The 25,341-nt window shown below is 39.6% G+C and overlaps 1 protein-coding gene across 1 annotated transcript in view; it reads left to right on the top strand.

Annotated features, from left to right (window-relative positions):
- Positions 1–25,341, top strand: part of TMPRSS7 (transmembrane serine protease 7) — an 85,360-nt gene that overhangs the window by 22,685 nt on the left and 37,334 nt on the right. The window contains exons 4-9 of the mRNA XM_027868215.1: positions 3,243–3,310; positions 4,448–4,635; positions 5,346–5,384; positions 5,538–5,766; positions 9,265–9,395; positions 10,918–11,030. Coding sequence (XP_027724016.1) covers positions 3,243–3,310; positions 4,448–4,635; positions 5,346–5,384; positions 5,538–5,766; positions 9,265–9,395; positions 10,918–11,030 — 768 coding nt within the window. The remainder of the gene's footprint in view (positions 1–3,242; positions 3,311–4,447; positions 4,636–5,345; positions 5,385–5,537; positions 5,767–9,264; positions 9,396–10,917; positions 11,031–25,341) is intronic.

Raw genomic sequence — 25,341 nt, forward strand, 5'->3', positions numbered from 1 at the left:
TCCAGTCTCCAACTGAAAATCTTCTAGTAATATCCTCTGCATCTTTAGACAACCGATTCTACTTTTAGACAACTCTGATTGTGAGGAATCTTTTCCTAACAAAATTGAATGAAAATTTGCCTCTCTTCAACTTGTAGCCACAGCTCCTTATTTATAGGATGATAGATTTAGAGGTGAAGAGAACAATAGAGATCACCTTATCCAAGCCCTCTTTTCACAGATTAGTAAACTGAGATTTAGAATGGTTAAGTGACTTGCCCAAGGTCAAAGATATCATCTAGTGGAACTGCGATTCAAATCCTGGCCTTTTGAATCCAAACCCAACACCCTTTCCATTGTTTCATGCTGTCTATCCTTTGAGGCTAAGCAGGATGAGTCTAATCCATTTTTCATATGACACCATTTCAAATACGTGAAGACAGGTGTTAAATTTTTTCCTGCCTCCCCCAGAATTTTCTCTTCTGGAAACACATCCTGAGTTCCTTCAAATGAATCTTGCATGCTTTCTAGTTGTCCCAGCATTCTGACATCCTTCCCTGACACGATCTAGTTTGTCAATGTCCTTCCCGAAGTGTGGTGCCCAGAACTGAATACAATATTTCTGTTATAGTCTGCTTAACTGGAAAGGACCTCAGAAGTCATTGAGTTTAATCTTTCCATTTTACATCTGAGAAAACTGAGGCCCAGAGGCATTAAATGACTTGTCCAAAGTCACACAGGTAGTGTAGAGGTAAAGCAAGCATTTGAACCAAATGATCTGATGTTAAATAATTGTACTAACTGATTTAATATTTTGTGCAAGAAGAGAAACTTACTTAAAATAAAATGTGAACCAAATACCAGAAAAATGCATTGGCTGAAAAGACTCCCATCTTCTACCAAGTATAATTACCTCCTCTATGCATATCGGTAGGTGTCAGCACGGCACAACACAACAAGCTGCAGGCCCTCTTGCCTGGGTGTTAGCATAGGGACTGAGAAGTATTGTAGAAAGCTTAGTTATTTTCTTGTGATATAACAATTGTGTGAAGAGGATGATGACATCATGGTACCATGGGAGAAAACAAAGCAAAACACTGAGTGTGGAGTCAGGGAGGCTGGATTCCTGTCCTGCTTCTTAAAGCCTGCTACTGGTGCGGCCTTAGACAGGTCACCTTCCCTCCCTGGGCCTCAATTTTCTCATCTATAAAATGAGGGGATTGCAGTAGATGGTCTCTGAGGTGCCTGCCAGCTCTAGAGCTTTAATCCTATCATCCTTTGTTAAGGCTGCCTCTTGTCTATCTACCACCTCCAGGTGTCCTGATCTACATCTAGCCATTGGACCCAGATGGCTCCAGAAGAGAAAGTGAGGTTGATGACTTTGCACAGCCCTCTCTCACTTAAGTTCAATTCACTTGTATGTCATGGCATCACCTCCCTGCTGTCATAGTCCTCTGAGAATGAAAGACAAACAACAACAACAGTCTTTTTGTTTTCTTTTTCTAGCTTAAAGTTTCCTCCTCGGTCCTGGAAATTCTTAACTAACTAAATAATTAATCATCTCTCTGTCTGTCTCTCTGTCTGTCTGTCTCTCTCTGTCTCTATCTCTCTGTCTGTCTCTCTCTGTCTCTCTCTTCTCCCATTTTCTTCCCCCTCTAGCCTCTCCTCCCCTCCTATTGGCTATTTCTTCAATTTCTCTTTCTTCTTCTTCTTCTTCTTCTTCTTCTTCTTCTTCTTCTTCTTCTTTTCCTCCTCCTCCTCCTCCTGCTCTCTCTCTCTCCCCTGGCTGGAACCTTCCTGGAAAAGATGGGGTCAATGTCACAAGAGTGCTAGAGTTTCACCCCATCAGTCTTCCAAGTCTAGCAGAATGGGATGGGTTGGGGGTCAATGAATTTATAAATAATTGTCAAATCCTGGAAAGATGGGAAGATGGCACACAGGGCTCTATTACATAGCAGTTTTTCTTCTTTCTACCCACTGTTCTCTTCTTAGGCACAACTGGTGCTGCAGTGGATAGAACACTGGGTCTGGCATCAGGAAAAGCCCGAGTTCAAATCTGGCCTCAGACACTTACTAGCTGTGTGACCCTATGCAATCACTTAACCTCTGCTTGCCTCAGTATCCTTGACTGTAAAATAGTAGCAATACTAGCACCTACCTCAAAGGGTTGTTGTAAGTATCAAATGAGATAAAATTTATTTTAAAAAACACTCAGCACAGTGCTTGGCACACAGTAGGTACTTTTGTTGTTCAGTTGTTTCTGACTCTTCATGAACCCATTTGGGGTTTTCTTGGCAAAAATACTGGGGTGGTTTGCCATTTCCTTCTGTAGCTCATTTTACAGCTGAGAAAACTGAGGCAAACAAGGTTAAGTGATTGGCCCAGGGTCACACAACTAGTAAATATCTGAAGCCAGATTTAAACTCAGAAAGATGAGTCTTCCTGACTCCAGCACAAGCACTTTATACAGTGTACCACCTACCTGCCCTGGAAAGTAGGCATTATAGAATGCTTATTTCCTTCCTCTCCCTCTTCTTCGGTTTGACTTTCTACTCTCCTGAAAACAGTGACTGATTCTCTTGCTGACCCTGAAACATTATGAAAATAGGGTGGCCCCATGAAGAGGCTATTTATACAAGTGTACCTCATGTCACACGTACAGAGATTGAACCAGAATTGAAATTTGAGGTGTGACTTCATGTTTGTCCTCTCCTAAACACCAGTACTAATCAGTGGCAAATGAAGGGAGCCAAGGAGCTCTAGGATGCAGGATGTTTGACTCAGTGAAGTCTGAAGACCTCTATAAAGAAATGGTTGGTTTCATATGGCCCTTCTCCGAGGACCTCAGTGTGTTTTAAGACATCTCCCGTTGGCTTTCACACCACTTGTGAAATACAAAGACACATACAGGTAGGAGGGTAATGCTAGTGGTTTTCCTAAAGGTTGTGCATCTTCCTTTCCTGCATCTAAATGCATACCTTGCACATATGTAACAGATGTTCCATAGATATTTATTGATTAGTTGAAAAAACAAAGAAATGAATTAATGAAAAGGGATTCTAAGGCATTGGTTATATTATTTGTAGACACCAGTTTGACTGAAAATACAAAATCCAGACCTATTAAATGAGCGAACACTTGTTCACTCAGTGATTTTTTTTAACTACTTTTCTACAGGCAACCAAACTTAAAAGGCTTTGTGCTCATCAACTACAATTGAATACAAATCCACCTAATCTGGCATCCTGACTTTTCTTTTTCAGATGAACCTAGTATACACAACATCTGCTTTCTCAAAATTTTATAAGAAGTCTGTGGTTGCAGATGTCAGGTAACATCTTAAGCTGGTCATAATTTGCATCATTCATAGGTTCTTTCTGCCTTGGTGTGTCTCAGCTTGTTGCAGTAACCTATGTGCCCTAAACCTATGTGCATTGTGGTCTGATGTTAGTATATTGTTGAGTTGTTTCAGTAGTGTTTCAATTCTCTGTGACTCCATCTGAGGTTTTCTTGGCAAAGATACTGCAGTGCTTTGCCTTTGTCTTCTCCAGCTCATTTTACAGATGAGAAAACTGAGACAAACAGGATTAAGTGACTTATCCAGCGTTACACAGCTAGTAAGTGTCTGAGGCTGGATTTGAACTCAGGTCTTCCTGACTCTAGGTCCAGCCTTCTATACATTGTGCCATCTAATTACCCTGTGGTATCCCTGACATCCTTCAAAGTATAGAGCATGTGCCACATATAGCATGAAGCTTTCCTAATAGCCACTCCCTACCAGTTGTTAGCTCTCTCTCTCTCTTTCTCTCTCTCTCTATATATGTATATGTGTGTATAAACAAATATATGCACACATACATACATACACACATATATATGTATGTACACACTTTGCTTTTACTTAGCCAAGTATATGTAGCATTTCCTCTCAAAGAATGTTGGCTCCTTAAGGCTAAAGATTATTTCACTATTTTCTTTGCACTTCCTATTTCCTAAAACGGTTTCCTGGACATATTAAGTGTTTAATGAATGTTTATTGAAATACAGAGTGTTGGACTTGGAGTCAGGGAGGCTTGAGTTTGAATCTTGTCTTACACATTTAATAACTGTATGACCCTAGACAAGTCACCTTTTTTTAAGCCTCAGTTTCCTCAGCTGTAAAATGAGGAGATTGGATTCAATGGCTTCTAAGGTCCCTTTTGGCTCCTATGATCTCACTCATTTGGCTATCAAATTGGGCACCATCTGTTGAAAATATCATAATCTCTTCCCTCCCCCCTACCCCCACAGAGAACATGATGCACAAAACAAGAATCTTTCCTCGTTTTATGATCTGCTTTCGGGAAGCCAGTCCTATTTAAAAGACATCTCATATTTATGTCTGGACACTATTAGTGTGTGCCCCAGCTTCCCCCTGAAATGCTGTCTCTTTAGGGTTTCCCTGAACATCTCTATTTCTTTGCTTCAGCAACAATAATGAGGGCGGTCTCCTTGTCCACTTTTGGCTTGTTTTTGTGGTGCCACACGCCAAGGTTTTCTGTGAAGAATGTGTAGCAGCCGTCTTGAAGGACTCTATTCAAACAAGCATTGTGAACCGGACCTCTGTGGGGAGCCTGCAGGGCTTGGCTATCGATATGGATTCTGTGGTACTAAATGGTGCGTCCTTCTCCTTTAAGCTTTGCTGTTTGCTCTTGGTTACAGCAACATCTTAATGAACTTAATGTTCCCCACTCTCAATAAAGAAAGTTCAGATAAGAACAATGGGGTATAAATTAGTGAAGCAACTGGCCTTCATGCATGTAGTGATTGAACAGCATTGACTGGACCAGACTGCAAACATAGAGGCTCCTGGCCAACGTCTAATCTACTGAAGCTTATTTTTCTTCTTCCTGTATTCATTTTGGCTCCATGTTTTCTCAGGCCATTCATTTTAAAGGACAATCTGAGAATCCTGTAGAGACAAGTCAGGACAACATTTGCCTCCTCCTCCCCTGCCCCTCAAATTATCTAGTATTACAACATTTCCCTGTTCCTTCCACCATACACCCCAATTATCCTTATCAATTTGACAACTGGCAATATCTCTATTAGATTCCAAACTCCTTCAAGAGGCCAGTTTAGCTTCTATAGAAACTTGCACACTCCATTTCCTCATGATGTGGGGATTAAAATCTACAGTGGAAAATTCTTAAACTCAATTTGTAGGCATTTATACAGAACGGCATTGATTATGGCATTATCTCTGATTATCGTATTTGTTTGGTACTTCTTTTTCTAAAGGACTAGAAAGATTTCCCTTGATTAAATCAACCTGAATGGAAATGCTGACTCTAAAGGACTGTTTTCTGTTTGTTTTCTTGATGCAGCTGGGCTCAGGTCTGACTACTCTTCAGCTATTGGAATAGGTAAACAGTTTCATGCTTGATTTCCCAAATCTCTTTTTCACTACATCCTTTCTTTTCTTGAATAATAATTCCTTTTGCTATTGACCCATTCTGTTCACAGGCCACCAGGAAATTCACTTTCTGGTGTTCAAGTAATCTGTACTGTCTTCACAGATAAAGGCTGTGCTCAGGACTTATATGCAGATCATCCCTTTCAGCATTTTCCCCTGGAGATTTCTGCTACCTCGGGACACCTGAAGTGCCACTTCAAACTGATTGCCTCGGTCGGCTATCTCATCCGCCTCTCTGTTGTGTCTTTACAAATCGAAGCTGACAACTGCATCACGGACTCCCTGACCATCTATGACTCCCTAATGCCTATCAAGAGCACAATCTTATACCGGTATGGAGACAGTTTGGAGCCACATTTGCTGATTTGACAGATGTTTTTCATAAGATGTCCTTTGTTTTATTGTTTACTAATTCTCTTGGGATTTATTTTTGGTGGGAATTGGGGGCAGGGACATCTTTCTATGTGAAAGGATAAGACATCCTGGCATCGGTATTATCACCATCATTATAACTGATATTCATGTCCAGACCTGTGGTTTTATTGGCATAAAGAGATGCCAGGTGAACAAACTTCCTCCTGCTCTGTCACTTAATCTTAGAGTTTCTGAGGCATTTGAGGTGTTAAGTGACCTGCCTAGGGTCACACAACCAGTATATATCAGAGATAAGATTTGAACACAGGTCTTCTGACTCCAAGGCCATTCCTTTAGCCACTATGCAAATACCTCTCTGTCATTTATATGATGCTTGGAAATTTGCACCACGCTTTACATATATTACCTAATTTGATGCTCACAACAGCCCTATGAAGTAGCACAACAGGCATTATTGACCCCATTTGTAGATGAGTAAACTGAGGCTCAGGCAGATTAAATGACTTGTTCAGTGTCGCACAACTAGTAAGTGCCAGTGGTAGAATTTGAACCCAGTCTTCTAATTCCAAGGCCTATCCTCTGGCCACTACACAAAGTTGTTTTTCTGATATTTATATGGTGGTTGGAAAATTATAAAGTACTTTGTATACATTTTCTTATCTGATGCTCACAATAGCCCTGTGAGGTGATACAACAAGTATTGTTACTCCCGTTGGACAGATGAGAAGACTAAGGCAATGGCAAGTAAAGTGGCCTGCTCTGTGTCATATAGCTTCTAAGTGCCAGTGGCAAGATATGAATCCAGGTCTTCCTGGCTCCAAGTCTAATATTCTGTCTGCTATGACTCACTCATAAATGCCATTAGTAGGCACCAGTCAGAGGAAATGACAATTTTTACTGGCAGTGCTTATGGGATATGCCCAAGAACTAGGGTACAATTTGCCATATCTAAAATCAATTCAAGTCAATAAGCATTTATTAAGTGACTGCTTTGTGTGAGACATTTTGCTAAGTGCAGGGATACAGAGAAATCCAATAGTTTTCTTGTCTAATTTTTGTTTTTATCTAAATCTAGGTAAAGTTTCTCCTACATCACAAAGTATCCTCATAATGATTATTTATTATAATGGTCTGTTATAATATGATAACATTATACATCAGTCAAAAATATGTACAGTAGAATACCATTCCAAGGAATGCCCAATGGATGGATGACTTTATAGGGATGCTTCATGGTCCAGTGAAATTCATTACAAAGGGCAGCTACATAGTGCAGTGGATAGAGCACTGGCCCTGGAGTCAGGAGGACCTGAGTTCAAAGGCAGCCTCAGACACTTGATACTTAGCAGCTGTGTGACCCTGGACAAGTCACTTAACCCCATTTGCCTCACCAAAAATAAAAATTATAATAACAAACAAATTCATTATGGAAAACATTCAAGTGTTACACACTAGACTGTAAGGTACTGTGCAACCATCCTTCCCATATTTCTGAGGTCATATTAACTTATGTCCCTTAGGGGAGTGGGACTGGAAGAAGTTAGGATTAGAAGGGTTAATGTATGTCCGATTTAAAAACCCCTGGGGAAGGAGGCCAAGAAAAACCTGTTGAGTTAGCAAAATTAAGGCAGGAATAATGAGCCCAGAGTTTTAAGGTTAACTAGAAATCATTTTAAGATGTTTTGAAAAATTAAGTGTTATATAATTATAGTATTATGTTATACCAATGTGTATATATAATATATTGTATTTTATTTATTTACACACATATATGTAAAACCATTCTATACACACTTCTATTTATCAGTTCTTTCTCTGGATTCAGATGGTATCTTCCTTCATAGGTCCTCTATAGTTAATTTAGGCATTTATAATAGTCCAAATGACTTAGTCACTCAAAGTTGTTCTTAAAACAATATTGCTGTTACTGTATACAATGTTTTCTTGTTTCTGCTCATTTCACTCTTTATTATTTCATGCCAGACTATCCCATGTTTTTCTAAGATCTTCAAACTCATCATTTCTTACAGCACAGTAGTATCCCATCACAATCATATACAACTTTTTTCAGCAATTCCCCAAGTGATAGGCATCCTCGCAGTTTTCAGTTCTTTGCCACTACAAAGAGAGCTGCTATAAATAATTTAGAACATGCAAATTATTCTCTTTTTTGCCTTATCATCTTGGGAAACAGACCTAATAGTGGTATTGCTGAGTCAAAGGGTATAGGCAGTTTAATAACTTTGGGCATAATTCCAGATTGCTCTCCAAAACGGTTTGATTAGTTCACAGTTCCACCAACAGTGGATTAGTCTCCCAATTTTTCCACATCCCATTCAACATTTGTCACTTTCCTCTTCTATCACTTTAATCAATGTGATAGGTGTAAAATGATATCTCAAGGTTATTTTAATTTACATTTCTCTAATCAATAATGATTTAGGCATTTTTTCATATGACTATAAATTGTTTTGATTTTTTTCATCAGAAAACTGCCTATTCATATCCTTTGACATTTATCAGTTGGGGAATGACTCGTATTCTTATAGATTTGACGAAATTCTTTATATATTTGAGATTGGAGACCTTATCTGAGAAACTGTCTATAAATTTTTTCCCCCAATTTTCTGCTTTCCTTCTGATCTCAGCTACATTGGTTTTATTTGTACTTTTTAATTTAATGTAATTGAAATTATCCATTTAAACCTCACACTGCTCTCTATCTCTTGTTTTTTCATAAATTATTCATCTATCCATAAGTCTGATAGGTAACGTGTTCCATGGTCTTCAAATTTTCTTGTAATATCTCCCTTCATATCTAGGTCATATAGCCATTTGACCTTACCTTGGTAAATGGTGTAAGATATTGGTCTATGCCCAATTTCTTCCAGACTGATTTCCAGCTTTCCCAACAATTTTGACCAAATAATGAATTCTTAACTCCCAAACTTAAGTATTCATTTTTTTTTTTCACAGCAAACCTATGAGATAAGCAGGGGAGGTACTATTATATCCATTTTGGAGTTGACAGAATTTATACAGGGTGTCTTAAAAGTCTTAGGGTAGCTTTGAGCTGGGGCAGCTATGTAGGGCAGTGGATAAAGCTCCAGGACTGGAGTCAGGAAGACTCATCTTCTTGAATTCCAATCCATCCTCAGACACTTAACAGCTATATGACCCTGGGCAAGTCACTTAACCCTGTTTGGCTCAGTTCCTTATCTGTAAAATGAACTGGAGAAGGAAATGGGAAACCACTCCAGTATCTTTGCCAACAAAACCCCAAATGGAGTCATGAAGAATTGGCTGACTGAAGGAAGTAGCTGAAGAATTTTGAGCTTAGTAACTTAAAACTTCCCTAAGACTTTAGAACAGCCTGTACAGTGAGCGATTGGTTTTTGAACTCTTAATCGTCCAATAATCTGTTATTCATATCTTTGCTCTGTATTTGGTTTCAGAATTTGTGAACCTACCAGATCCTTAATGTCATTTGTTTCAACAAACAATCTCATGTTGGTGACTTTTAAATCACCACGAGTGCGGAGGTTGTCAGGAATTCGGGGATATTTTGAGGTCATTCCAGAAGAAAGTAAGTCTCTCATCAAATGTTTAAAAATGTGAATCACATATAAGCATATGTAAAATCTAAATGTATGCATAATCACGTATAAGAAAGGCAGTATGGTGTATTGGATCGAGAGTTTGCCCGGAAACTAGAAAGACCTGGGTCTTTCTGCCCCTGATTCATACTGGCTGCATGACTCCAGCTAGTCACTTAACCTCTCAGTGCTCCAGGACTCTTTCTAGGTTGCAAAGAAAAGTGCCCACTTGTATGAGAAAAAGGAATGTCCTCACCAGGGAGTTCCCTCTACTGGGGAAATCAAAAGTGCAATCTCTGTATCCAAATAAAGCTCTTAGGATGATGAACTATGGTAATGTTTTCCTGGTGGAGGAAGGGAGGAGTGTGTCTTATTTTTTTTATGCCCTTTGTCTACAATACTACAAACAAGTAGAAAGATGATCATTGAACTTTCCTGAATCCTTAGTCACAACCAATCAGTATGTATGTTTTCCAATTAATCCAATTTACAGAAGACTTTGGATAATCAGGTGTAAAAAATCTTTGTTTAACTATTTAATCACAGTCACTTTAACCATGTTTCTCAAGTGCTCTGGGTAAAATGCATAGAGGAATTTTGATCATTTTCCTGGGGCAGGCAGGAGATGGAATGAATCTAAAAAGGCTAATGGCTCACTCTTGTTCTGACCTGCTTCAATGAACTAGGCTCATTTCCTCACCAAGATCACACATATAAAAGGTTGATTCAGAGGATTTTTCTATTACATACAAGGACAATGATTGTAACAAAAATGAGGGACATTTCAATAGTTTTATTTAACTAAAATGAGTCTATATATCCTGGATAAATGTCTATATCTAAATATGTATATGTATGTGTATATGTGTGTGTATATGTGTGTATATATGTATACATATACATACACACATGTATATACATATATACACACATACATAATATATGAGTATATATATACACACATACATACATGTATGTGTGTATATGGATATATAGATATAGATAAGTCTTCCTGACTTCAGGCCTGGTACTCTATTCACTGGACTCATCTTCCCGAGTTCAAATCTGGCCTCAGACACTTACTAGCGGTGTGGCCCTGGAAAAGTCACTTAACCCTGTTTGCCTCAGTTTCCTCATCTATCAAATGAGCTGAAGAAGGAAATGGCAAACTATTCCAGTATCTTTGCCAAGAAAACCCAAATGGGGTCATGAAGAGTTGGACATGACTGAAACAACTAAATAACAACAGCAAAATTGAGGATATTATAACAGATGTTGTCTAAGGTTCCTTCTACCTCTCCTGTTTTGTAAGAAATCAATACTGGGCCTGTGAGCTCAAAATATTATGTCCTTAAGATACTATAAACTTACTTTTAAAAGCAAAATTAGAATTCAAGCCTGAACTGATTAAATTTAGTGTGTGCTATGATAAATACTTTGGCCTTGAAAGTATTTGTTGTGTTTTGTCTCTATAAAAAAATCTAATTTCTGTGGATTTTTTTTTTTTGGCAGAGTGTGGGAGCACAATATTAGCCAAGGAGAACATTGGGTTTGAAGGGAAATTTTCAAGTCCATATTACCCAAGCTACTATCCTCCAAAATGCAAGTGCACATGGAAATTTCAGGTACAGGTACCTTGACTTTTCATTATTTCTTAGGAACAACAACAGCAAAAGTCCTGCTATTTAATATCAGTCAACAGCAAATAATGCTAACCAATGCCAACCAATTCTATATTTCTAAATACTAGTTATTTTACCTACTTTTATTGTTTATTTCAATGTTTGAGGTGTCATACTATATTAATAGTAATACCTTGAAAAGTGAGGAAGAAAAATCAGTACTCTATGTGGAGGCTAGGCAAACAACTACAGAGCACCAATCCCATCTGACACCTAGTTTTGTGTGCCCTGTGAACTAAAAATGATTTTGACATTTTCAAATGCAAGAAAACTTTATTTTAAAATTTAAAAATCATTCCTATCTAGGTGGAGGAGGTTGCATACAAAACCAGGCCTTTTGTCTGCGGGCTATAGTTTTCACAAACGTTCCAGAAACATTTTTATTAATTCAGATCAATTCTCCCTTGAAGTTGGTGCTTTATGAAGAACAAATCAATGAATCACTATAGGAATGACACATAAGATGAAAACCTATTTTCTTGTAGTATTTATTATACTCCAAAGAACTTGGAAAATTTTCTAAGAAATCCTGATATTCTTCTAGAGAAGTGGTATCAAACTCAAATAGAAAAGAGGGACATTATATCTTATTTAAACATATTAACATTATCTGTTTTATTTTCATTATTTTCATCTGTTTTAATTTCATTAAAAATTTCCCAATCACATTTTAATCTGGTTCAGGTTGCACTCAGAGGGCACTTACTCCAATACCCTTATTTAGAAACTCTCCATTCCAACATCCTCATTTTTAGACAAGGAAAGTGAGGCCTAGAGAAGTTAAGTGACTAGGTCATCTTGTTGTTATTGGCAATCTGGGTTAAGTGACTTTCCCAGGGTCACAGAGCTAGTAAGTAGGTGAAGTCACATTTGAACTCAGGGCCTCCTACTCCAAGGCCAGCGCTCTCTCCACTGTGCCACCTAGCTGCCCTTCAGTGACTAGGTCATGATCCCACAGGTAGAGCTGAGATTTGAACTCAGGTCCTATAGTTCCAAAGTTCAGTAATCTTTCCTCTGAAACTTAGTGAGCTTTCTTAGGTCCATTGACCAAATATCTACAGATAAATTTCTTGACCCAAGGGGCCTCTGGATTGAGACTGATTTCATTCTTCTTCTTCAGAGTAAATATGACTTCATCCCTGGGGCACTGATCTCCTCACCTTGTTCACTAAATACTTAATAAAAGGATTTGTTCTGTGAAGTTTGGATTCAGTCAGTTGGCCGTACTTGAAGACTTAGAGAGCCACACGTGGCCTTGAGGCCACAGGTTCCCCACCCCTGAGTCCTATACTTCAGTGATGCCTTTTAGGTGAATCTCTTGTATAGTATCTGCACACAAGAATTCAGCATTCCACTGGTGACTTCTGGATGGGCCAGCAGCTCTGGTAGAAGGACCTGATGGAAATCTTAGGACAATTGTTGTTCAGTCATATCCAACTCTAGGTGACCCCATGGACGTTGTCCATGGGATTTTCTTTGCAAAGATACTAGAGTGCCTTGCCATTTTCTTCTCCAGTGTGTCCCCATTTCATAGAAGAGAAACTGAGGCAAAATAGGGCTTAAGTGACTTGCTCAAGGTCACACAGCTAGTAAGTGTCTGAGGCTATATTTGAACACAAATCTTCCTGACTACAGGCCTGGTGCTTTATCCATTGTACCACCTAGCTGCCCCTAGGATTTCTGGGGCTGGTAAAAAGAGTTGGGGGAGGGGTGGGATAAAGGAGAGTAGGGTCTGAGAGTTCAGAACTCCCTGATCTAGGGCTCTTCAGCTTTGCTCCTCATGCTCTCCTAGATCCTTTTATTCATGCTGATCCAGAAGTCCAGGAAGGACCTCCAGTGTAGACCTCCAATTTCTGAAAATTTTCTTGGAAGAAGTGCCTACAGGAAGGGGATTTGGAATCCAACTGAGGGAAGGAGGGGACAGTCTCTGTTGCCCAGGCCCTTCCAAGAAGAAAATCTGAGGCCTCTTCATTCCACAATAAAAGTCCGAAGTTATGTAGTATTTTAAAGTTAAACGATGCATTCTTCAGAACAACTCTCTGAGAAAGATAGTAAAAATGCTATTATGTCATTTTTGTTGTTGTGGAAAGTGATACTTAACAGTGACTAAACAATCCTGCTTGGGTTACCCCAGTAGGCCAAAATACTGAGCATCTGGATTATATTTGAATTGGTTTTATGACTTGAAGGAAGAATTGTTTTCACTGAACTAGGAGGTCTCTGTTTACACTCACTTTCACCACTCTACAGTAATGAATGCCCAACTGGTTGGAAAGGGAGAGTTGGAATCACCAGCTCCCAGGTGATCTTTGATACTGACATACATACAAATCCAACCTTATTGCTTGGTAGAGAGGGACAGTTTGGGGTAGCAGTTAATCTTTTTGTAGTAGCACCAAAGCTGCTTCTTTGGAACTGGTTTACAACCTGCAGTCTGCCCTAAGACCACAGAAGAGCCATAAATAGGAATTCTGGAGTGTATTCTTGGTTGAGGAGGACCTGGGAATGGATCATGAGGCCAGTTTTGGGAAGAGGATGGGCTAAGATAGGACAGAGGAGAAGAAAGCTCAGGATCCTACCTTCTGCGTAGGCCAAACTTTATCTTCACTGCTATATGGTTAGTTACTAGCTGTGGGACCTGGACAAGTCACTTCACCCTGTTTCCCTAAGTTTCCTCATTTGTAAAATGAGCTAGAGAAGGAAATTGCAAACCACTCTAGTATCTTTGCCAAGAAAACCCCAAAAGGGGTCACAAAGAGTCAGATGTAACTGAAAACTACTGAATAACAATAACACCTAAGATACAGTTTAAGGTTGCACTTCATATGTTCTATCTTTCCAGTGGACTTGGGGTGATATCTCATGGAAAAAGTGATTCTTTTTCTAGAGATTTGTGAATATAGACCAAAAATGAAACAGAAACTGGAAATTCTCATTGAAGGTGATATAGGTCGAAGACAAAACATTTCTTTCAGTATCAGGTCAGTAATTTTGGTTATGATAGGAAGTTCATCAAAGGGGAAAGAAATGGGCTATCTTAGTCAAAGTACCTACCACCTGATACCTATCTCACACTATGACATCATATTCCTTGGCAAGAGGCAAATCTGTGATTAAGTCTACTGTGACAACTGTCCAGGGTGGAAGGAAGTTGGCAAAGGAGTCAATAAGGTGATTTCCACACATTCCTTGGTTGAGAGAGAAAGAGAGAGAAACACCAAAATTTCCAGGTGACAATATATAAGATTTCGAATAGTCTTATATGACTCCCCACCAGAGGTGGAGTCTTACTTACCACGGGGTTGACAGCAGGGAGATGAAATGGTTTAGAAGTGCTAGCAGGGTGAAAGAACCATTGGAGGCACTTCCTTTGGATTGATGTGTTGTGTATTGGTCTCCAAACCCTCAGTTTGGAGAGAATTTAGCCTTGAGTGTAGGGTTCCTGCACCTGCTTGGGGTGAATCAGACTTGGTAAGCCTAGCCAAGCCTAAGTGGCTCTGACATCCGTGGTCTGTAGGAGGGCCTGTTGAGGTGGCTTATATCCAAGGTGTTCAAATTCTAGATTCCACCACAGTACATATGTGTGATTCTAAAATGTATAAGATAGTAAGAAAAATTCAGCCTGCTAAAAATACCACTCAGATAATCTAAATTTATTGATGATGGGTCATCTGAAGGTGTCCTAGTTCCTTAATGGCTAGTGTGGACAATGAGATGGTGGCAAATTTCTCCTAGATCAAAGGTTCTTAACTTGGGGATCAGTGAATATATAAATAACTGTTTTGATGTCACAGACACTTTTGACAGTCTGGTGAAGCCTGTGGACCCCCTTCTGAGAATAATGTTTTAAAATACATATGATTACAAAGGACAGAATTATATTGAAATATAAGTATCTATATTAATTTGTACATGTGTGCATTATACATGTGTATTTGCACACATGTATGTGTGTATACATGTAAGCATATATGTACACGTACATATATGCAGGTAGGCCTATATGGCTATGTATGTTATATGTATGCATATGTACATACTGTACATGTATATGCACATAAATACACATACACACCTGCATATGCTTACACTATATATGCATGCATGCACATGTATTTTTGATAACTGTTATTTCAATATAATTGGTTCCCTTTGTGGTCCTATGTATTTTATTTTATGTATTTAAAAACTATTCTCAGAAAGGGTCCACAGGTTTTACCAGAGTGCCAAAGGGATCCAGCACACAAAAACAGTTAAGAACCCATATCCCAGATTGTGTCTCTGTGTCTCAAAAATGGCCTTTACTATGAGTAGCTCTTTTGTCCATATAGTATGTCTTCTCTGTAAGGTCAGCTTATAGCAAAATTCATATAGGGCCATGGTATTGGGGTGGCTGGTCCCTCCTGTGAGAGGATGATGACCTCCATTGTGGTATACTGATTTAAAGTCAGAAGATCAGGGTTCAAGGCCCACCTCTTCCACCTGTATCTTTGGGGAAGCTAATCTTTCTGGGACTCACTTTCCTTATCTATAAAATGAGAGGTTAGACAAGCTGGCCTCTTAGATTCTTTTCAACTCTAAATCTATGATTTTGTGATGCTCACTGAGATGCAGTATCAGGTGATAATGTTGGCTTAATGGTTTGGCAATGTTAGGCCATATTGTTGTTTATTGTTTGCTCTTGAAGAGGACAGTGACATCAAGAAGGTGATGCCATGACATGCAAGTGAATTGGATGTAAGTGAGGGAGGGCTGTACAAAGTCACCAGCCTCACTTTCTCTTCGGAGCCATCTGGGTCCAGTGGCCAGATATAGATCAGGACAACTGAAGATGGCCCAGGATGCAGTGGGGCACTTTGGCTTTTTCAAGCTAAGGTCTTTAAGAGGTCTCAGTTTGAGGCAATGCCCATTCAGGGATTATTAAGGCTAGGTAAGAAATGAGGCAGAGAATGGCCTCTTTTACTTAGTAAAAAAAAAAAATATCTGGGAAGGGAAGACCGTCAGGGCTTCTGGCCCAAATAGAAAAGATTGCTATTTACATTCACTCTGAGCTAATCAAAGCCCAATGGGGCTTGGCCTGGGACCTGTTATTAGCCAATCAATGAAAGTCAGAGTGATTTGGGTTTAATACATGGTCCTTAAGTAAGAAATCGCTTGGGGGTGGTTTATGGGTGATGCTATATAAATAGGAAACAAATGGTACAGCCACAACCATGCTCCTTCAGAATCCAGTGTTAGTGGGGCAGCTAGGTGGCACATTGGATAGAGCACTGGCCCTAAAGGCAGGAGGACCTGAGTTCAAATTCTGTCTCAGACCAAACACTTGATATTCACTAGCTGTGTGACCCTGGGCAAGTCACTTAACCCCAATTGCCTAAACAAACAAACAAACAAACAAAAAAGAACAGAATCTAGTGTTAGTTCCACTCCATGATGAGCTATCAAAGGAGGCCTATGGTGGAGATGTTTACAAAGAAAGAGTTTTAACATTTTGTTTTTAAGCAAAAGTATTCAGAGTCATGATTCTCTGGGTTCAGTTTACACTATCAGAGGAAGGCAAATCAATGAGTCAATATTTTTATTAGTGTAAACAGAAAGCTGGCCTCAGAAACAAGAAGATATAGGTTTGTTGTCAATCAACAAACATTCATTAAGAACCTACTAAGTGGGGCAGCTAGATGGCATAGTGGATAGAGCACCAGATAGAGCACTGGTCCTGGAGTCAGGAGGACCTGAGTTCAAATCCAGTCTCAGACACATGATACTTACTAGCTGTGTGACCTTGGGCAAATCACTTAACCCCAGTTGCCTCACCAAAAAAAAAAAAAAAAGAACCTACCAAGTGCTGGCATCACGCTAAGAACTGGGATACAATAAAAGGTAAAAGTCCCCACTCTTGAGGAGGAGACAACCTGCAAACCACTATGTACAGACAAGGTATATATTGGACAAATTGGAAATAATCAACCAAGGGAAGGGTCTAGAATGGAGAGAGTTGGGGCAGCTAGAGGGCACAGTGGATAGAGTACCAGCCCTGAAGTCAGGAGGACCTGAGTTCAAATCCAGCCTCAGACCAAACACTTGACACTTACTAGCTGTGTGACCCTGGGCAAGTCACCTAACCTCAATTGCCAAATAAATAAATAAAATGGAGAGGGTTTCGGAAAGGCTTCCTGTAGAAGGTGGGATTTTAGTTGGGACTTGAAGGAAGCCAGGGAAGCCAGGAGGAAGGAGATAATTATGGGCACAGAAAATGTCTGATTCAAATCCTACTTCTGACATATACTGGTCGCATGACCCTGGGCAAGTTATTTAACTTCCTGGTACCTCAGCCAATTCTCTAAAATGATTCATTTCAGAGAAATTGCATTGAGAGGAGTTTCTTTATTGTGAATTTCCTAAAGCAATGAAATCACTATCCAGCACTTCCTCCTTCCCCAAGTATTACCTGGTATGATCTCTTATTTGGTGGCAATGGAGGAAAGGATGAGATCAGAACCCCATATGGGATTAGTACAGCCTCACTCTTTCAAAGTTCCTGGAGCTAGGTTCTTGATCTGATGGCAGTAGACAGCATCTTCAGCAAAGAGGAGACCAGACAGTTGAGGCGCTGGGGCCCTGCAGTATTTAGATTTACTCTCATTATCTTTCTCCTCTGCCCAATGTGATTCCAAAACTTCAATCCAATGTGCAACAAAAGGACATGGGAGCACTCTAAGCATTTTCAACTTGTTAGAATCCAGGGACCACTAATCCTTGAGTCCAAGATCTTCCTCATGATCAATGACCCCTCCCCTTGGGTGTTAGCTACTCTTACACACTTGGGAAAGCACTGAAAATAGAATGAGGCAATAAAATTTCATGATTGGTTAACAGCAGAAGAGGGGAAAGCTCTATGATTCGTTGAGGGCCTTTTGAGTCATTAACTGCAGGTTTTTCCCTAGTAAAGGCGTTCCACCTGCCACCTCAGCCTGGGTTTTCCTAGAAAGTCAAACATCGGGTGTTTTGGTCAGTGGTTTCATAGGAGTTAAGGAAGTGGTGGGTGAGAAGAGATGTCAACAGGTAGCAGTGATCCTGAGTCATAGGGGTGGAGGTACTGGTGCTGCTATAACAAGCTCCAGGGTTAATGTAATATAACTCTCCGTAATAGACAGTCATACTATTTTATCCTATAATCTACAAGGATATCACTAATACATAATATCAATATCACTAATATAAGAGGGTTTTTGATCTTAATATATATAATCCTTATCCAAGCAGTATTAGCATACATAACCAACTTAAATTTAGTCCAATTCTGCTTAATTCACTGATATCCATCAAATCATAATAAACTGAGTAAATGCAGATTAATTCGAGTAGGTGGTATCAAAATTATCGTCATACCAAACAAATACCTTTGCCTAAGGAAACTGAAAATAAGGGGGTAGGGGTTGGTCAGATATAATTGAAGAACAAGACGAGACTAGATGGTTATGAATTCTAGTCCTGACGGCTGTCACTTGGATTCTCCAAATCTCTCTTTTCTTTGTAGAATGGCAATGTACAAGATGATCACTAATGTCTCTTCTGGTTTTAACATCCTACAGTTTAATGATTCTATGAGGCTTATTTGTTTTTTGTTTCCCCCTGGTGCATAGTAGACATTTAATAGACGCTTGCTGATTGGTTGATGGATCTTTCGAATCTACCAAGATAGCAATATTCACATAGCAATCCTGACGTCACCCTTTTCTAAAAGGTTCTGTTGCCCTCCACATATCTTCATTTTGGAGTTGGTTTCTGGTGCTTCTGAATTTCTAGTTGCTCTTACACAATGCATTGTATGCTCAGCATCTGAAATTTGAACTGGTTAGTCCTCTTTGGTATCATTACTACAAATGCATACGTTGCCACTAGGTGGTGGTAGAGACACAAAACAAAAATTGTCTCTACTTCAAGCTGGGAGGAAAAAGTGGGTAAAATTAAATGTGCTGTTGTTATCAAGCACTCCTTAAAACTCTGTCCATACATCATCTGTAAAGAGAGATTAACCATTATTGTGCTGCCCTTTGGGTAGATATAAATGGTAAGCAGCTCACACCAGTGAATACCAGTGGGCAGGTATACACAACTGTCCGCGTATTAGCCCCTCTCTCCAGACCACTGGCCCAGCTTCAGGATCGACCTAGAAGTGATTAGCCAGGCAAGCAAGCCCTGTGGAGATTCTTCCTAGAAAGTACCTTCACAAGCGAGCACTAGAGCCCCCAAACTCCAGCAGCCACATATACTCAAGATCCAGAAAAGAAAGTGTGGCACTGTGAAGTGGTTCAAAATCAGATAGTGGTATGAAATTACATAATAGCCTATATCAAATTGCTTGCCTTTTCAATGAGATGGTGGGAGAAGAGTGAGAGAGAGAATTTGGAACTCAAAAAAATTTTTTAGATGCATGTTAAAAATTGTTTTCACACATAATTGGGGGAAAACTGAAACATTAATTTTAATACTAATTTTAATACTTTTAAATATGAAATAATAAATACATATTTAAAATGGAAAAATAGAAATGATACAAAAGAAGATAATAATTGGCATTTATGTAGCACTTTGCAAACAGTACCTCATTTTATCCTCAAAATAGCCCTGGAAGGTAGGTACTATTATTGTTCCCATTTTACATATGAGGAAACTGAAGCAGAGAGGTTAAGTTACTTGCCAAGAGTCATGCAACTAGTAAGTGTATGAAGCATGATTTGAACTCACTTCTTTCTGATTTTAGGTCTTTGTTCTACCACCTGCACTACTTAGGTGCCATTACCATCTTACTTTGCTGCTGAATCTAAGGTTCACAGGACCTTTCCAATTGCCCTGCAGCTAACACCCTCTACAATAAATGTATTGTCTCCCCCTAATTGAATGTGAAGGTGCAGCATGTTGTCTCAGTGGATAGAGCACCAAGGGCCTGGAGTCAGGAGGACTCATCTTCCAGAGTTCAAATCTAGCCTGAAACACTTACTATGTGACCCTGGGCAAGTCATTCAACCCCATTTGCCTCAGTTGCTTCATCTATAAAATGAGCCGGAGAAGAAAGGGCAAACCACTCCAGTATCTTTGCCAAGAAAACCCCAAATGGGTTACAAAAAGTCAGACACAACTAAAGTACTAAACAACAACCTTTGACTCCAGAGCTCTTGCTTTTTCTAGGGGACCACACTACTTACCATCCTTACTCACTGTTTCCCAACCCCAGGTTGAGGCTCCTAGGTCCTGGGTGAGAGGGTTGGGGCTCAGAACCTGGATGATAGCATTAATTGACTTCAAGGTGGGATGGAGGTGGAGGGAGGAGGAAGCAATGAGGATGACCTTGTATTCTTAGCATCTGGAAATCTTGGGAAGAGGGATGGGAAAGGAATAGTTAGGATGAGGGAAGAAGGGGAAGAAGGGGAGCTACCCATGTCTATTACTTTTCCAGCCTCTCTCCCCCCATCAAAAAAATAACTAAAGCAGGTTTGCATAACTGTAGTGCGGTATATTGTAGAGTGCTGCATTTTGAATTAAGATACACCTGTGTTGGATTCCTCCCTTCCTAGTTATATAACCCTGAACAATTTATTTAACTCCTCTGAGGCTCAGTTTCCTCATGTGTTAAGTAGGTAACAATACCTATCGGGCACACTGCTCAGGTCTCTGGAGAAGCTTAAATGAGATAAGTATGCAAAGAAGCTTTTTAACCATAAAATGTTTTACAAAATACTCTTTTTATCTTCATATATAATTCCATTGGAATAAGGAACTCCAGGTTAGAAAGCTCCCTCTAATAACATAGGTCTATAATAATTTTTTTTTTGAGTGAGGCTATTGGGGCTAAGTGACGTGCCCAGGGTCACACAGCTAGTAAGTGTCATGTGTCTGAGGCTGGATTTGAACTCAGGTCCTCCTGACTCCAGGGCCGATGCTCTATATACTGCTCCACCTAGCTGCCCCGGTCTATAACAATTCTGCAACTTGTAGTCTTAGGCTATTGAGGTTAAGTGATTTGCACAAGATCACACAGTCAGCATTAATCTGGGACAGAATTTTAACCCAGGTCTTCTAGATCCTGAGGTAAGCTCACAATCCATTATGGGACACTGCCTCTTTATGAAAAATATTAGGCATGATTATTATGGGAAATGATTGACCGGTGGGACAGCTCTCTTTAAGACTTTCGAAGGGCTTGTCATATGGAAGAAGAAAGATGAGACTTGTTCTGCTCAACTCTGGAGAGCCATGAGTGATGGGGAGAAGTTACAGGTTGGGAGACTTGGTTGAAGTCTCTCACATAACTTCCCTGACAATTGTTGTTCAGTTGTTTCAGTCGTGTCTGACTCTTCGTGAGCCCATTTGGAGTTTTCTCGGCAAAGATCCTAGAATAGTTTGTCATTTTCTTCTCCAGCTCATTTTACAGGTGAGGAAACTGAGGCAAACAGGGTTAAGTGACTTGCCCAGGGTCACACAGCTGGCATCTGAGGCAAGATTTGAACTCAGGAGGATGAGAGTTCCTGACTTATAGCCTGGTGTTCTATCCACTGAGCCACAGAGCTGCCCTCCCCTGACAATTAGGACTGTTCAAAAGTGAAACAGGCTACCTTTCAGTTTTCTTCACTGGCTTTCTTCAGTCAGAGGCTGGCCAGTTACAAGTCATTTCCCTCACATAATGAACTGTGTGGGAAGTTGGACAAAATGCCTCTAAGGCCCTTTTTAACTTAGATTCCGTGATTTTATATACTGGGAGTAAGATGAGAAAAATTAGGAGATTTTTAAATTTAAAGAGTAAGCATATATCTTGTTGTCCAACTTCTTTTTAGGTTTAAATTTCTGATCCCAAATGTTATTATAAACTCTTGCACCATTTCACATCTTTGGTTCCCTAGCACTCACCACCTAGTTCAGTATTTTATAAATATCTGTTGAATTGAATTGTCCTTTTAATTGTCTTAGAGTTAAGTGGCCAGCACTGAAAGTACAGCAGCCCTGCATCAGTATATGTCCTGGATTTCCTTTAAGCAAAAGCTGGGGGACATCACATGAGCAAACAAAAACCTACTTAACATATTTATTGCTTTGTCTATTTACAGAGAACTTTTAAGCAATATTTCCTTAGCTCTTCCCTGGTTAAGCAGGCTCATATCAATATTGGGGGTGTTTCATTAAGTTTTCACAGCCTGAGTGGAATGTAGTTGTGGGGTATTAAAGGGTTGTCTTGACCTGTGTGGGGAATGGGAAAGAGGTTCCTAAAATCTTAGAATTTTTGTTGTTGGTGTTCGATTATGTTAGTTGTGTCTGACTCTCTTTGACCCAACTGGGTTTTGTTTTTGTTTTTGTTTTTTTTTTTGCAAAGATATTAGTGGTTTGTCATTTCCTTCTCTATCTCATTTCACAGATGAGGAAACTGAGGCAAACAGGATTAAGTAACTTGCCCAGGTCACGTAGCTAATAAGTGCCTAAGGTCAGATTTGAACTCAGCAAGATGAGTCTTCTTGACTCCAGTCCTGGTGCTGTATTCGCTGGACCACCTACCTGCCAAAACAAAAACAAGAACAAAAACAAGGAAAAAAAATCTTGGGAATGCAGGTGCATTATTCCACAAATTTATGAGGCCCATTTCATGGGACCATTCACTCTAGCAAGTGGCATAGTGGATAGAGGCTGGACACAGAGTCAGGAAGACCCAAGTTTAGATCCTGCCTCAGATATTTACTAGCTGTGTGATTCTAAACAATTCTCAACTTCTCTTAGCCTTGATTTACCCATCTGTAAAATGTGGATGAAAATAGCACCTGCCTTCCAGGGTTGTCATGAAGATCAAATGAGATAACATATGTTAAGTGCTTAGAAACCTCTAAAGCACTGTTTAAATGTGACCTATTACTCTTATAGTGGATAGAGAGCTAGCCTTGGACCCTGGATCTATGATCTGGGCAAGTCAACCAAATTCTTAATGATCCCAGCAACTCAGTAAAAGTATAAGTTACAGAGGAGTTTCCAACCTCTGTGGATAGAAGGAGTTTCCTCACCCTAGAATTTTCTATACCAAGGAAGTTACAGGTCTGAGCTCTATCCCTAGTATCTTGACAATCTGAAAGCCACCTGGGTAGCAAGATGGGATGCATAAAAGGCTGGGCCTGGAATCAGGAAGACCTGAGTTCAAATCCAACTTCAGAGACTTGATAGCTGTGTGACCCTGGGCAAGTCATTTTAAGCTCTGTCTGCCTCAGTTTCCTCATCTATAAAATGAGGATAATAATAGAACCTACCTCTGAGTGTTGTGGTGAGCATCAAATGAGATAAAACAAAGGACTTTGCAAATCTCAAAGCGCCATATAAATGTAAGCTATTTATTATTATTATTATTATTATCAGTTATATATGCAGAATTTATTTTTTATTTATTTATTTATAGGTTGTAAGATGGAGGGAAAGGGACCTCTAAGGAAGGGATGATTGAATGAAAATAGTGTTTTAGGCAGAATCATCTGCAAGGAAATCTACCAAGGTAAACCAATAGTAAATGTGAATAAAGGTTATATTTGGAAATGAGCAAAGTTTTCTCTTTTTATCCAAATATGTCTAAAGTTTCCATTACTCTCTAAGGCACCAGGAAAACACAAAGTTATGAGCATTCTCTAACAGTGGCTGGAGTTACAATTCTAAGCTCTCACATAAAATCTTGAAATATGAAGAGACGTCAGAGAGATCATTCCAACCTCACATAGACCTGAGCCCTCTCTACAGCATCCCCAATAAGTGGTCATCCAGCGTTTGCTTAACAATGAACAGTGATGGAGAATCTGTCATTTGCTGAGGAAGCCAATTCTACTTTGGGACAGCTCTGATCTTAACTTTTTCCTTTCATGAAACCTAAACCCAGGCCTGTCTTCTGAGGCCAAGCATAGGTCTAGTGTTTCTTCCACATACTGTTGTCATTCAGTCATTTTTCCGCATGTCCAATTCTTCATGACTTCTTTTTGGCATTTTCTTGGCAAAGATAGTGGAATGGTTTGCCATTTCCTTCTCCAGCTCATTTTATAGATGAGGAAACTAAGGCAAACATGGTTCAGCGGCTTGCTCAGGGTCACACAGTTAGTAAATGTCTGAAGTCAAATTTGAACTCAGATCATCCTGACTCTAGGCCTGGTGCTTTATCCACTCTGCCACCTAGTTGCCTAACTGGTATATTAATAAGTGCTTGTTACTTTCACTTCTATCTCAAAACAAATAAAATTTACAACTCATGTTGAGTATAATTTCCAGCCTTAACTATGTTTTAAAAAGTGATATTAAAACATGCGCTATTTTCCACTACCCTCCATGAATATTACATTCTAGTCAATTACCTGTTTTGCCTATGCTTAGTTCTGGTTCAGTTATGGTTAGTAGCCTAGTGAGATAGAAGTGATCAGAAAACCAAGTCAAATTAATGCAGAACTAGAAAGAATAGCTATGTATCTTCAAAACTTGCCTCGTTTGCCTAAACTTCTCTGATTCTCTCTGTGTTACAGAAGGATAATCTTAATCCAAATCCAGTATCCTTCCCAAACCAAACTCACCTATTATTCCTTTTTCCAGTTTTCTTCAGGAAGAAAGCCTGTCTTGGTTCACTACAAACATAACTTTCAAGACAAAAACCCTATGTTCACTTAGAACCATATCTCCAAAAGCAAATAGAAGTGAAATGGACTGACCCGCAAAAGTCCTGAAGCACTTCCTCTTCTCTCTCTTACCTGAGCTTGGTAACCCTGAAGTCAGGGTCAAGATCTAAACACTATAGTTAAAGCTCCGGGTGCACAACTGATGAGGATTCATTTCATCACCTAACCTTAATGCTCAGTGTCTGACGGGGTCTGAAGGGAACTGAAGCAGTGGAAAGAGGGGGAGATGCAGAAGAGGGAAAAATGACTTAGAAACATCCAAGATCTGTTCCAGGCATGACTAAAGAGTGAATTTAAGAAGATATTACGGTTGTCTTTTCCAAGAGGAGATAAGATATCTATCTCCTCTTTCAGTATGATACAGTATGTAAAGAATTACAGCAAATGACAGATTCTCCATCACTGTTCATTGTTAAGCAAACGCTGGATGACCACTTATTGGGGATGCTGTAGAGAGGGCTCAGGTCTATGTGAGGTTGGAATGATCTCTCTGACGTCTCTTCATATTTCAAGATTTTATGTGAGAGCTTAGAATTGTAACTCCAGCCACTGTTAGAGAATGCTCATAACTTTGTGTT

The sequence above is a fragment of the Vombatus ursinus genome, unplaced genomic scaffold (assembly GCF_900497805.2).
Source record: "Vombatus ursinus unplaced genomic scaffold, bare-nosed wombat genome assembly UNPS02001419.1, whole genome shotgun sequence".
In the NCBI taxonomy this organism is placed as follows: domain Eukaryota; kingdom Metazoa; phylum Chordata; class Mammalia; order Diprotodontia; family Vombatidae; genus Vombatus; species Vombatus ursinus.